We start from the raw sequence: 14,977 nt of genomic DNA on the forward strand, positions 1-14,977 counted from the left end.
TTATTTATCTATTTATCTACTTATCTATTCATTCATTCATTCATTCGTTCATTTATTTATTTTAAAATATTTTTGCCACATACTGGATAGTACAGCTCTAGATATCTAGTTCCTTGAGCATCAAATTTATTTTAATATTTTTTTAGGCAAGCCAACCCTTGGTTGACCTCACAGAGTGTGCAAGGACCTTCTCAGTTTATAATCCCTTATTTATTTATTTATTTATTTATCTATTTATTCATTCATTCATTCATTTATAAGGTGCCTACAGCACCTGGTCTTCCTTGGAGGTCTCCCATGTAAGTACTAACCAGGTCCAACCCTGCTAAGCTTCCGAGATCGGATGGGATTGGGCCAAATTTATTTTAAGCATTTCTTCAAATGTTTCCAATTACAAAAACTGTGGCACACTGTGTCAAATATTTTTGCCACAGCATCTCTGTGATATACATTTGCCAACAACATTTTTGCCACATTACTGGTCAGCTGCAAGGCAATTTTGCTGTGAAAACGATAAAATAACTGGTTGACAGTTTGTTTTGTGTTGTTGTTGATGTTTGGTTTCACTGCTCCATTGATGAAGTTCTTGCAGTTACTCCTATTTTTATAGCATATATAAATAAATCTTAGCTAGCCCTCATAATGGTCTATATAGAAACAAGTACATGTAGTGGTAGTCTTAAAATAGTGACCATTTCTTTCAGATGATGATGATTTGCCCCAGAAGTTGGTTTCTTGTTTTGAAAGTGTGCTACACTGAGAGGAGATAGGCCAAAGGCCCTCTGTCAGGGCACAAAGTTAGCTGAACCCACATTTCCCACAGAATGAATATAAGTATTTATTACAATCCACAAAATCAGTTATTTGCACAGTATTGCCATGAATCTACACATATTTTAAATATATTCAAACATTTTCTATTTTGCAATAGTGTTTTTAATTTTGTTATGTATTTTTTCATGTTTCATTATATCCTTTTTAATGTCTCTCTTTCATTTGTCATGATTTTATCTTTTTCATGGCAAATCGCCTTATAGCCCATTAGTGGGCAAAAACACTAGCAGCAAAGATACTTATGATGGCAAAAGTACTTAGAACCAGGGAGGTTAAATAACTTGACCAAAATCACACAGCAATTAAGTCATGTAAACAAGTGTAGCTGTTTCAAATCAGCTGGCCTCTCTGACTCCAACCTTCAAGTAAGCTCTTCACTCTTTGGTCTCCTATTCTAACACTACTGCTCTGGAATATTATGTACAGAGTCTAACATCATAGACACAATCACTATCAAAGCTAAGGTAAATCGGCGACATCAGTAACAGCGCCTAGAACTTCTAATGAAGGAACTGCTATTGTAATGAGGGCTCTAAAGTGATAAGGTGTCACTCATTCTGACCCCAGTGGAAAGGTACTTTAATCTGGATCACTAAGAATGCCAAGGAACTGAATATCACAGACCGAAAAGGTGGAAGTAAGGAGTCGTCTATAGCTTCAACTCCTTTCCACCAGTAGTGAATGAAAAGTGTCCATTTCACAGCATTTTATTGATTAGTAAATGACATTTTGAATAAAATATTTTACCAAATTGACTTATTCTTTTGAAAAACACACTTAGATTGAACTACCAAATTCAGGATAATGGTTGTCTCTAAGAGGGTAAGAGTGGAACTACAGAAGAGCTCACAGAGAGGTATATTTATTTATTTTTTTTTTTATGGTGGGGGGAGTAATACCAGAGTTCTTTATATTATTCTCTACACAACTTTTGAATGCCGGCAAATATAAAAATTTTTTAATTCTCATCTTTAATTACACTCCCTGATTACTAGGTGAAATAAAACATTTTTAATATGGTGGTTCTCTTTTATAAACTGTCCATACCTTTTGTGGGTGTATCTATTGATATCGATGTTTTTACCATCATTGCCATGATCCATTTATAGGCTGAGTTATGAGCTTTTTATTATCTTTTTGCATATATTCCTTGCATCTTTAAGGAGTTAACAAGTAGATGCTGACCTCATCTAACATCATTAAAAAATACTTTTTAGAAACAAATACAATTTGACCTGAATGCTTATTATTATCTTACATGTACATATTTTCGATACAGTATTTCAAATATCATCTAAAACTAAAATCTTATCTCTGTACCAAGAAAAAATTTCAATGTTACCTTAAATCCCTTAAAACTTTTTTAGTTTACAAGAAATAATCGCATTAATTAACATTACTGGATACATTCTTCCATTACAATTTTTAAAAAATTTTTATGAGGTTATTTCAGCCAAACTGATGGCATATGCTGAAAACAAGATCTAAAATGTTCACCCATTACTTTTATTTTTTTTAAAGAAATGAAAGGGGCTAAAAGTCTACTAATGGCAACTCAAGAGAGTCTTTTGTAGAAGAGAAATTATATTTATTCTTTCTCTCTTGGGAAGAGGACCCATCTCTCGAACACTGTCAGAGAGAGGCACACATAAAGTAAATACTTAAACAAGAGTAAACTTTAGGAACAAAACCACATCAAAAAACAGCTGGCAAAGTGACCACAATTAAACAAGTACACAAATATTTATTGAATATTTCCATTTAAGTGCAGAAAACAAGGGTAGCATATTTCAGAAATAACTCTCAGAATTAAACAGATTACAGTACTAACTTTATTAACACTGACACACAAAAAAATTACCTTGCAAATAATCTGCCAGGTCTCCACCATTGCAATACTGATATATATAAAAAAAATAAAAATAATTAAAATAAGAACACCGACTCAAGATAAATTCAATCCATTATCGTTTAATTTTAATTCATTTGTATATAAAATAAATCTAATCTGAAAATCATAAGAGTTATAGAATCAAAAATTTTTAATTTTATATTTCTTACGAAGTAGAATCTAAATCACTGAATTAATTTTATTCAAAATTTCAAATAATTATCTACTCTCTATTTTGAAGAACATAGTAATCAAAAGGAATTTGGGATAAATTAAACAGAAGCTTGTAAACTACCTACCTCCATCACCAGAAAGACAGAGTTGGGCAATTCCTGCAAAGTAAACAGATTAAATATCATTTAAAGAAAAAATTAAGCGCACATTTTAAAAATGTTAATGAAAATACTATATTTGTTAATTACTAAACAAATAAAAAGAAATCACAAAATCCATTAGCAAGTATAATTTTAAATCCCCAACACAATGATTTAAGCGGCTCGGCTTCAAAGTCAAATTAAGTTTTAATGATACTAATATAGTTATAAAGAAGTTTAATTCTGTTCATGGAAAGAACTAAAGAAAGATTCATCTTTTGATTATGGTTATGGTTATTATAAATTTGCCATTTTTGAAAAAAAAAAAAAGGATTCTCTAGTCCTCAGGGACGCACTTCTACTTTGGAAGTTTGATTTGGAGCAATGAATTGATAATCTCCCCTAGCAACACTAAATGCACAATCTGATTCCTAGAATATACAATCCAGGATGATTAGTTTTTTTGTTTTCCCGAGTTTTTTTGTTTTCCCGGTTTTTAAAAATGTTTATTTGTAGGTAATACATTATCTGGGAATTACCGGCAATTCCCTTGAAGACATTTTTGAGAAGTTTGACCAAGTCTTTCAAATTCATACAGCTCTAGTTATGCTGCTTGGATAAGTTATTCAAAGACTTATTAGCTGACTCATCAATTACAATTTTATAATGCTGATTAAATTTTAAAATGGACTTCTCTACAATTTAACTTGAGCCAGTGCTCAAATGTGATTCAAGAGAGAGCCCTTCCAAGTAGCACTTGGCTTCCCCACTGTCCTAAATTCAAGAATAAGGTGTCCTATGGAAAACAAAAGGAGTAGGGCAGAAAGGGGGCAAGTCTAGGTCAGCATTCGTCAAAGTGAATGAGGTTCAAGGCCAGCGCCAGTCAGCAAATCATTTAGTACTGGCTAAGAATGAAATTACAGAAATTAAACATTAGCATTTTTAAAGGTTTAAAGTAATTTAATAAAAAATTTTGTCTGCTGAACCTAATAATAAAAACTTTAGATATCTGTTTGTAGATACTTTTTATTTCATTTTCACAATAATTCATTTTTATTGGATTTTATAAAAGTATCAGTTCATACAGATTAGAAATAAAAACTGGTGCCTAACAACAGCTAGTTAGAACACTTCTGTGCAATGAGCAACACGAGGAGGCTGCCACAGAGTGGTTTCACCATGTACACCAAGGGTCTCAATGCCATAGTCAAGACCTGAATTAAATTTTGTCCTGCAAGAAACTCAGTGACTTAGGATGATTTACTTCACTTATTTCTCCAGAGGACTAAATAAAAAGTTAAAATACATCGTGCCCAGTTCTTTGACCACTGCCTCCCAAAGGTATATGGAGGTTAAGAAGAATGGTGATGCCTGTAGTTCTCTGCTAAGGAGCAAGGAACCACAGTCCTGCCCAAGCCGAATCACAGAATTAAGAGCCAGGATGCAAGACTAAAACAAATGCCTGGCTTCCCTAGCAGTAGCACTCCATGAGAAATCAGAAAGGAGGGAGAGAACAGTCAGCTCCCAGTAAGCTATGAGAACAAGTATGTAAGAGATATATGCTTATTTTCTTTTATCATAAATAAAAAAAAAAAAGAATACATTTCTAAAAGTGAAATCTAGTCTTAATCACAAAACCTGAGCACATGCAGACTTAACTACTGTATCATCTCTAAAAGTACTGAGAAAACATGTAAATCAAAAAATTTCTTCTTAAGTATAAAGTGCAAAACTATTATCTCGAAATTGAGTTTGATATAAAAATAGTACTCAAGTTTCCTTATTTCCATCCAGGACTCTTCTTCTCAGATGATGCAAAATACTATGTACGAAAGCCAGTTCTTGCTTACTGACCTGACACAAACCAATATAGGTTTGTTGAAAACTCTTTTCCTTAACCTGTACTTAATAATACTAATTACACTAAAGGTTTCAAAAATATTCACAACTTTTGTGATATTGTTATTTATAATAAGAAATATGTATTTGATCCACAAAGCTGTCCTGGCGCAGGGCTCCTAAAAGCTTTGAAATTTCCTAAGAGATGAGAGTAATAAAAGTCTTTTATTATGTTAATAACAAGTTTTGAAAAGCTAAGGACAGGGGAAGGGGAGTCAGCGGGGAAGCTGGTTGCCTGAACCGACCTCAAGATTAGAGGGTTGGAACTTTCAATCCCACCAGACTATGGAAAGCAGAGAAGGCTAGAGAGAGATAGATTGAGTCCAATTGCCAATGGCCAATGATTTAATAAACAGTGCCTATATGATAAAGCCTCCATAAACTCCCAAAAGAACAGGATTCCAAGAGCTTTCAGGTTTAGTGAACACATGGAGGACCAATGAGAGCGGCACGCTCAAAGAGCAAGCATACCTTGCTCTATGCATCTCTTCCATCTGGCAGTTCCCAAGTTATATCCTTTTGTAGTAAATGAGTAATCTCATAAATAATATGTTTCTCTCAGTTCTGTCAGCTGCTCTAGCAAATTAATTGAACCCAAAGAGATGGTCCTGGGAACCTCCTTAATGCAAGTTGGTCAGAAGCAGGAATTTCCGGATCATAGGGTATGTGCAGGCCTCGCTTTAGCAGGTACTGCCAGTAACAACCTGAACTTGCAATCAGTGTCTCAAGGGAATGCAGGGGCAGTCTTGTGGGACTGGGCCCTTAACCTGTAAGATCTGATGCTACTAACTCCAGGAAGGTAGTGTCAGAATTAGGTTAACTGCTTGGTAGTACTGGAAAAAACATAAATTGATAACTAAGTAACCACCTAATCTGAACCTGATTTACCCATAATTCTTCAAATTGCTTAAGTCCTAACTCTTTTTAACAGTCCTACAGAAGATATCATCCTCTTTTACAGTAATGGTCAAAAATAGATAAAAGTTTGGGATAACTTTCTGGAAAATTAGTGAATTCACTCTATCACTCTTTTGCACATAAATAAATTCCAGAGATCAAACATGTAAATACAAAAAAATTAAACCGTAAATAAGAAAACATGGGGGATCATTTTTATAATCTCAAGGTGGAGAATCCCTAACATGATATGAAACCTAGAGGTTATTAAAGAGCAGATAAATTGTACTATGTAAGAACTTCCATCTATCAAAAAGAGGCTAAAATTAAAAAAAAAAAGAGAAAAAAACTGGAGAAATCATTTCAGTACAAAGAGATACCAACTCTTCACTTTTTAACCTCCCATAGCCCAAGTATCAGAGTTTATACACTCAGTCTTCTAAACATCTCACCAATCTGTCCAGGCCTCTCCATTTCCACTGGTACCATCACCCACCCAAACGCTTTCTATATTTGGTGGCTCCAAATCCACCCCTGCCCATTCTCCACAGAGTAGCCAGTGTTTATGTACTTAAATAAACTCCTATGCCAATTAATTTATAATGGAGAATATTCCTTTCTCTAACCACAATGGTTAAGTATAAGACTCAGATATATGTACTCCCTTACTGGCATAAAAGTACCAGCAATGCTAATTCATAATCAGAAAATTACCCAATGATTATAGAAAGAAAGTAAAAGTGGGAACTTCCCCCCCCTCAAAAAAAAAAAAAAAAGAAGAAAAGAAAATCACTTTTTTTCTGATTAAAAATTCTTGTTGCAAAAACTTAAGATACGTAAAATTTGAAGGAAGTTTTAAAAATCACCTTTATCTCACCATCTGAAAGAAAGACATATTAACATATTAGCAATCATGCTTTCATGCATCTATACACACACTCATACCCAAAGGAAGCATGTACTTGCTGTGTTTTTTTATTTTAATATAATCCATTTCCACCTTTTTGCTTCTCTTCACATCTCCGAGAAGCCAATGTTTACATCTGGTATGTATCCTTCCATACCCTTTTCCTGCTCATACAATCATAAGTTAAACACACATACATTCTATTTTGAAAAAAATGGGATATAATAAATAAATATCTGAATTTTGCTTTCCTCACTCAATAATACATCATGGAAACCCCTCCCAGTCAACTGTACACATGCAACTTTTTAATAACTGTGATTATTTAACTGCTTATTGAGTCATTCCTTTACTAGGAAACATCAACTTGATTCCAGTTTTGGCTACTGTGTTGTGGTGCGTTCAAATCTAAGACCCACAGAGCCAATTGAGATTAATTATGAGCCTTTACTAGCCGGCCGGCAACTGACTCTCCCCACAAGAGAATCAGCCCTGAGTCTTTGTTTGAGGCAGTTTTATAAAGCCTCGGATTACATTCTTGAACGAAGAGAGAGTAAGGAAATTACAGAAAGCAGAAGTTAACTGTTAATGTCCTTTACAAAGATAAATGTATCTGGGGAATTGCTAGATCAAACATAGCCTGGTAGACAGTCTTGTTATCTGTATCTTGGAATGCTGTGCCTCTTCCTGGGACTTTGGTGTCTCAAGGAATCACCTTCTTCTTACTGATTTACTGGGAAGTCTTCACTCATAATTTCAAAAGGGGCAGCTCACAAAGCCTAAAACTACATTAAACAAGTAAGCAGTTTACAGAAAGCAGAAGTCGACCATTAATGCAATACAAATACATCACCTCATACTGCACACTCTGGTTAATAAGTGAGCAGATTACAGAAGCAGACACTGGCCATCTTCAGATCCTATACAATACATTTCCTAAACTCACACCCATGCAAGTAGGACAACTCCTGGTATCTAAAGATATTTCTTCCCTGTAGCTGATTTAGCTAGTTGGCTCACTTTGAAGATTTTCCACCCTTAACAACTGTAAGCAATGCTACCTTGATTCTTGACCATGTATCTCAATTCTCATGCTTCTATGGCTATGAGATAGATGCCAGGAATCTGGGTTGCTTAGTAAAAAGGGTATGTATTTCTTCTAATGTCAACAGATTTCTCTTCATTCGAATATTTTTTAACTATCTGCTATATATACAAGACATTATCCTAGGCACAGAGGATACAGCAGTAAACCAAAAGAGTTAAATGCCCTGTTCTCTTAAAGCTTACATTCTAAGAGAGACAGTTCAGGAGAAAGACAACGAACAGGTATATAGAGTATGTTAGAAGGTGATAAAGTGCTTTAAAAAAAAAAGTAGGGAAGGAGGATTGCGTGGGTGAAGGGACTGCAATTTTCTTTAGGGTAGCTAAAGAAAGCTTCAGTGAAAACAATGTTTGAGTAAAAAGCTAAAGAAGGTTCGGACTATATCTGTGTATTCTACAGAGGTATAGATATATCTGCACCTGGAGGAGGAAGATCCCAGACAAAAGGAAAAAGGGGGCAATGGACTACAGTATAACCACAAGGAGGCCCAAGTGGATGGCGCAGAAGCAGCGCGGTGCAGAGGAGATGGAGTTGTAGATAAGGCTTTGGCTTCTTCTTAAGGAAATGGGGAGCCACAATAGGAGTCCGAGCAGAGAAGCAACATACCCTGACTTGCATTACTAGAATTACTTTGATTGCTATGTGTTGTTTTAAATATTCTTCAGGGTATGGAAGCAAATTATTGCCAGACAGCATTCCAAAATACTCTAATACACATTTCTATAATGGATACTTTAGAATATTTTACATCTCCTCCCCAATTGTACTACTAAGAATTATTGCACTTTTTATTTTTGCAAACCCGGAGAGAAGTGACATCTTACCGTTACTTTAATTTATACTTCCCTACTTGTTCATGAATATCATTTCATAATTCACTAGCCACTTTGATTTATCTTATGATAACCAGCCATTTATGTCCTTTGCTCACTTTCTCTTTGGGTTGCCTTTTCTTATCAATTTGTAAGAGGATTTGTATATTCTATTTTATTTTTCCCCCCTCTTTAATTCCTCCCCTCCCCCACTTCCACCCCTGACCTACGGATGTTGCCCTTTCTCCTTAAGAACTAGATCTCTGAAGGCAGGGCGCTCCGGCACCTGAAACTCCCCGCATACTGGGGAGGTGAGAGGGAGAAGGGAGCCTGGCACACTCTGGGGGCCTGGCACACCCAGGGTATGGTCCGTGGCTATACCTGGGGCACAAGCCCAGGACCTTCTGCATGTAAAGCAGACGTGTTAACCACTACACTATGGAGCCACCCTCGGGTTTATATGTTTTAGATATTATGTTATCTGTTATGTTGTAAATATTCTGTTATATTATTTATCAACTGTAATTTTTTGCATTTTATTATGGTACAGTTTACATCCGCTAAAATTCAGATTTAAAAGTACAATTCGCTGAGTTGTGACAAATGTATATAACCATGTAACCACCCCTGCAATCAAAATACAAACCCCTGATAGTTCTTTCATGACTCTTTGCCATAAATCCCAGCTACCAAGAGGCACCCTATGTTCTGCTTTCCCTGATTTCTATCACCCTAGCTAAGCTGTCTCCTTAAATTCACAAAAATAGAATCATATAGTAGCTGAATATAGTGGCTTCTTTTTCTGAACATAATGTTTGAGCTTCATATGTTATGACATATATCAAGTTTGTTCATTTTAATGGCTGTCAATTTGTTCATGGTATTATTTGCCATATAATAAGTTTAAAAAATTTTTTATATGTCCCTACTTTTATAGCTTCTGAGTTTCTTGATTTAAAATATCTATCTCTTGGACTACAGTCATCTAAATATTATTCTAAGATTGTTTATTTTGTACATATAAGCCTTTAATTCATTTGGACATTATTTTGGAAAATGATGAAAATAGGGATCCAACTTTATTCTTCTCAGATGTCTCAGTTTTGCCAGCACCATGTGCTAAATGAATCATCTTTTTCTCACTATACTAAAAATTACCAAGAAGTGGATATTTATCCACATCATTGACAATCATCAAGTATTCCTAACTGACAATACTTATCTCATACTCAGAATGTTCAAAGATATGTATCTTTCGAAAAACAGACATGAAATCACTCTTCCACTTTCAAAACTCTTCAATGGCTTTGCACTATCCTTAGAATAAAGATCTCAGGTGGACCCTGCAAACCTCTCCAGCATCATCTAACACCATTCTCTCCTCACTCCCACACTCCCATCACACTGGCCTTCTTCCAGTTCCTCAAATTCTGATCTTTTTCCGTCTGCTCTTCACAGAAGGCTTCAACGGCTTGGGAAACTTACTTGCTCTTCTCTTACCTACCAGAGCCTAGCCTTCTCTCATTCTTCCATCAAGTCTGTTTAAATATCCTTTATTCAGATGGTCTTCCCTAGCTGCACAAAAGAAGTTGCCCTACCTACTCCCCTAACCCCTATGTTTCCAAGACTCTTCCACACTTCTCCCTTACAGCACTGTGCACACTTAGAACTAGTTAAATATTTGCTTCATGTTATCTTCCCCAATGATACTACTGTAAGTTCCGCAAGGGCAAGAACCATTTCTATTTTGTTCACCACTATACTCCTGTACATCTCATTAACTGTCTCAAGAAATACTATTCACAAAGAAGTCAGTAAAAAGAATGAACACAAAAGAAGCATCGCAGAACAGCAACAGAAAAGTCACAGAAATACAAAAAGGCAAATAAAACATGAAGATGGTCAGTGCACTAACGATTAATGAAATAAAAAAATAAAACTTAAAATATCTTATTTTCCTCCTATGAGACTGTCAAGAAAAGAAAAAAAAAAACACAGGTCATTATTTGTCAAAATAAATTGGCACAACCTTCTGGAAGTCAACATGGTAATATCTTTAAGCAATTCCACGTCAAAAAATTTATTCCATAGAAACCTTCATACAAATAAGCAAAGATACATGTATACAGCTTTCTCTGCAGCAGTTTCTAATGCAGAAAAAAAGAAGCATCTCAAAAGAGTGCAATCGGGTTTTAAGTAAATAAATTATCATTTAGCTCTACAGTGCTATACTGATATGAAAAGCTATCCAAGGTACATTAAGTTAAATAAAACAAGTTGTATCTCTGTAAAAATGCTATTAATAAGGTTCTCACAATGAAAAGCTTAAAAACCTAAATAAAAATGACTACAGATTCATATATGTATTTTAAAAACTCTAAAAGAAATATAACAAACAGTACTTGTCTCTGGGAATTGTCAATTCTATTCTAATTTATTCATTTTGATAATTTTTAACTATTTTAACTATGAATATATATTACTTTTATAATTAGGGAAAATGTTTTTTGTTATCTTAATTGAAATCTGATTTTTAAAATGTCAAAGTTCTCAATTTATAAAAGTGTGTTCATAAACAAATTTTAGATGGTTGTCCAAAACTAATGGCCAACAAAATTATGTTCAAGTTGATGAAACTGCTGCACTGGTCTCTACAAACACACTGTACCACTTGATAAATAGTTAGAATAAAGGAAGAGAATCTAAATATTAGATCAAGACTCTATTTACTTGATAGCCAAATGTTCAACACTATATTCACTTGACTAATATTTCTTAAGTTCATTCTTATAAATTAGTTCCAGTAGAATACAATGCACAAAATAATAAACATTTTAATGCAGTCACCTTGCAATTCCTGATTATTTAATAATTCGGGTTTTGAGTATATATTCTATCTAATAATATCTCATTCTACAACAAAAACATATAACAATCTTTTTCAGGACTTCCAGTCAGATTGGCAGAGTAGGGCACTACTGTGCTTGCTTCTTCTCATGACCACATCAGTATTATAACTAAACTACAGAACAATCTTCATGAAGAGTCGCCTGATGTCTAGCTGAACAGAAGTCCTATAACTAAGGATATACTTAAGAAGCCACATCAAGAATGACAGGAGGGGCAGAGACGTGGAATGGGTTGGCCCTATACCTATGTGTGGCAGCTAAAAATCGGGAAGAATATCACAGACTTGAGGAGGGAGGGGGTCTCAGCCACACACCAGGCTCCCCAGCCCAGAATTCCAGTGCCAGAAAGAGAAGTCTCCAAAACTTCTGACTGTGAAAACTAGTGGAGATTGTGGCTGAGTGAGACAGAGGGCTGCTGGAGTCCCAGGTGGTCCTTTTAAAGGGTCATGCATGGACTTACTCGTTGATGGACTCACTCGCTCTGAGCTCAAGTGCTTGGGTGGCAGGTGGAAAGGTACCAGAGACATACAGGGAGGAACTGATGTCTTGGCTTCAGGGCTGGAGGGGCAGCTTTCTCTCAAAGAGAAGTGCCAGCAGAAGCCACTGTTCCTTTGTTGAGCCCTCCCCCCAGCCCGTATGCATGCACAGGTGGGCTCCATATCTAAGTCTCCATCAACCTGGCTAACACTGTTCATGATTTTTTGAGACCCTACCCCACCCAACTTGCTGGCCTATGCAACCCTCTTCCAGTGGCTTTTCCATACAAACAGCCTGTCTTGGCTCATGCTACAGACTTCCCTAAAATCTCTCAAAGATTCACAAACTCCAAACAAGCAGAAACGGGCTTCGGTGTGCCCCAAACCTCTTGCTAAGCAGCCCCAAGCACAGTAGTAGCAGCAGCCGGCCTGTTAGCAGCTTAACCTCTCTCAAGCATTAGTAAGTCTAGCACAAGAGAATCCACAGATCACTTTGTAGCTCACATCAAGTGGTCCTGGGTAGTACACAGGTAGCGGCTGACCTATAACAGAGCCTCTCTCAAGAGGCCCCAGAACCAACACATCGGTGCCAGTTTCAGACACCAGAACACCACCCAACCACCACCACAAACGACACACCCAGAGAGCAAACTGGGCAGGCACCAGAGCCCCACTAAAGCGAATCTTGCTATGCAGGGTCAGCCCCTGCACAACAGGTCCTCCACTATAGTCACAGCTAGTCCTCACAACCAATCAACCTGAGGGTCAATCTTGCCCACTGACATGCAAACAGCAACCAAGGCTCAAGTACAACTGGAGGGCACGCACAACCTACACAAGGGACACACCTGGAACACCCAGCTCAGGTGACCCCCACAGGACACCTACTACATAAGACCACTCTACTAAGATCGGGAGACACAGCAGTTCTGTATATACACACAAACAAACAAAGGGAGGCAGACAAAATGAGGAGACAAAGAAACATGTCCCAAATGAAGGAACAGGACAAAACTCAAAAAAACAAAAACAAAAACAAAACAAAACAAAACAAAAAACACTAAATAAAATGGAGACAAGCAATCTACTAGATACAGAATTCAAAACACTGGTTATAAGGATGCTCAATGAACTTAAAGGAAAAATAGATTGTCTCAGTGAGAACTTCAACAAAGAGGAAAAAGAAAAATAGAAACTCATAAAAAATAACCAGTCAGAAATGAAGAATATACTAACTAAAATGAAGAATAACTTGAAGGAATCAATGGTAGATAGAGGAGGCAGAGGATCAAATCTCCGATTTGGAAGATAAGGCAGCAGAAAATATCCAATCAGAACAGCAAAAAGAAAAATGAATTTTATAAAATGAGGATAGTTTAAGGGACCTCTGAGACAACTCAAGCATACCAACATTCACATCGTAGGGGTACCACAAGAGAGAACAAGGATTTGAAAACCTATTTGAAGAAATAATGATGGAAAACTTCCCTAACCTGGTGAAGGAAATATATACCAACCCAAGTGTGGAGTCCCAAACAAGAGGAACCCCAAGAGGTACACACCAGGACACACCATCATTAAAATGCCAAAGGTTAAAGACAAAGAGAGAATCTTAAAGGCAGAAAGAGAAAAACAGTTACCTCTAAGGGAGCTCCCGTAAGACTGTCATCTGATTTCTCAAAAGAAACTTTGTAGGCCAGAAGGGATCAGTATGAAATATTCAAAGTGATAAAAAGCAAGGACCAAAACCAATATTAATCTATCCAGCAAAGCTATTCCTTAGAACCAAAGGACAAATAAAGAGCTTCCCAGACAAGAAATAGTTAAAAGATTTCATCGTCACCAAAATAGTATTTTAAGAAACGTTAAAAGGGACTTCTTTTATAAGAATAAGAAAAAAGGATCAAATATGTGAATAATGAAATAGCAATAACTATGTATCTATCGACAATTACTTTAAATGTGAGTGGATTAAATTCTTTAATCAAAAGACAAAGGATGGCTGGAGAGAGAAGAAAACAAGGGCCCGTTACATATTCTGCCTACATGAGATCCACTTCAAATCAAAAGATAACACACAGACTCAAAGTAAAGCAATGGAAAAAGATATTTTATGAATATGGAACTGAAAAAAAAAACTGGGGTAGCAGTACTTGTCCCAGACAAAATAGACTTTAAAACAAAGGCTATAATGAGACAGAAAGAAGTACCCTGCAATTCTCCTCTGGATATTTAACCGAAGAAACCCAAAACACTTAATTCAAAAAGATATGCATTCATACATTCGTTGCAGCATTATTTACAAGAACCAAGATATGGAGGCAACCTGGGTGTCTATTAGTGGATGAATGGAAAACAAAGAGGTGGTAAATATAGACAATGGAGTAGCCATAAAAAGAAAATGAAATCTTGCCATCTATAACAATATGGATGGACCTAGAGGGTACTGTGCGCATGGAGTAAGTCAGACAGAGAAAGACAAATGCCACAGGTATCACTTATATGTGGAATATAAATAACAAAATAAACAAAACGGAAAGAAACTTGTAGATACAGAGAACATTTTGAGACTGCCAGATGGGAGAGGATGAAGGGGGATGGATTAAAAGAAGGAAGGGATTAAGAAGCATAAATTAGTAGTTATAAAATAATCATGGGGATGTAAAGTATAGCATAAAGAATATAACCAATAATACTATAATAACTGTATGGTGACAGATGGGTACTAGATTTATCTGGGTAATCACTTTGTTGTACACCTGAAACTAATAATATTGTATGTCAACTGTAATTAAAAAATAAAACTACTTTTAAAAAAATAAAAATATTTTTCATTTGATAGACAAAATCTAAGTATCCTCTCTATTCGAAAAGCAAAACCTACTTTGCAATTAAATTTTTGTACATCTCAAAAAATGGGAAATTAAGGTCTA

At 35.8% G+C, this 14,977-nt stretch overlaps 1 protein-coding gene across 3 annotated transcripts in view; it reads right to left on the reverse strand.

Moving 5' to 3' along the window:
* Nucleotides 1-14,977, reverse strand: part of ULK2 (unc-51 like autophagy activating kinase 2) — a 94,605-nt gene that overhangs the window by 75,086 nt on the left and 4,542 nt on the right. For all 3 annotated transcript variants that reach the window (XM_016145139.2, XM_016145140.2, XM_016145141.2), the window contains 2 exons: nt 3,025-3,057; nt 2,696-2,732 (listed from right to left, as the gene is read on the reverse strand). In XM_016145139.2, coding sequence (XP_016000625.1) covers nt 2,696-2,732; nt 3,025-3,057 — 70 coding nt within the window. The remainder of the gene's footprint in view (nt 1-2,695; nt 2,733-3,024; nt 3,058-14,977) is intronic.

This window comes from Rousettus aegyptiacus, unplaced genomic scaffold (assembly GCF_014176215.1).
Source record: "Rousettus aegyptiacus isolate mRouAeg1 unplaced genomic scaffold, mRouAeg1.p scaffold_m13_p_6, whole genome shotgun sequence".
NCBI lineage: Eukaryota > Metazoa > Chordata > Mammalia > Chiroptera > Pteropodidae > Rousettus > Rousettus aegyptiacus.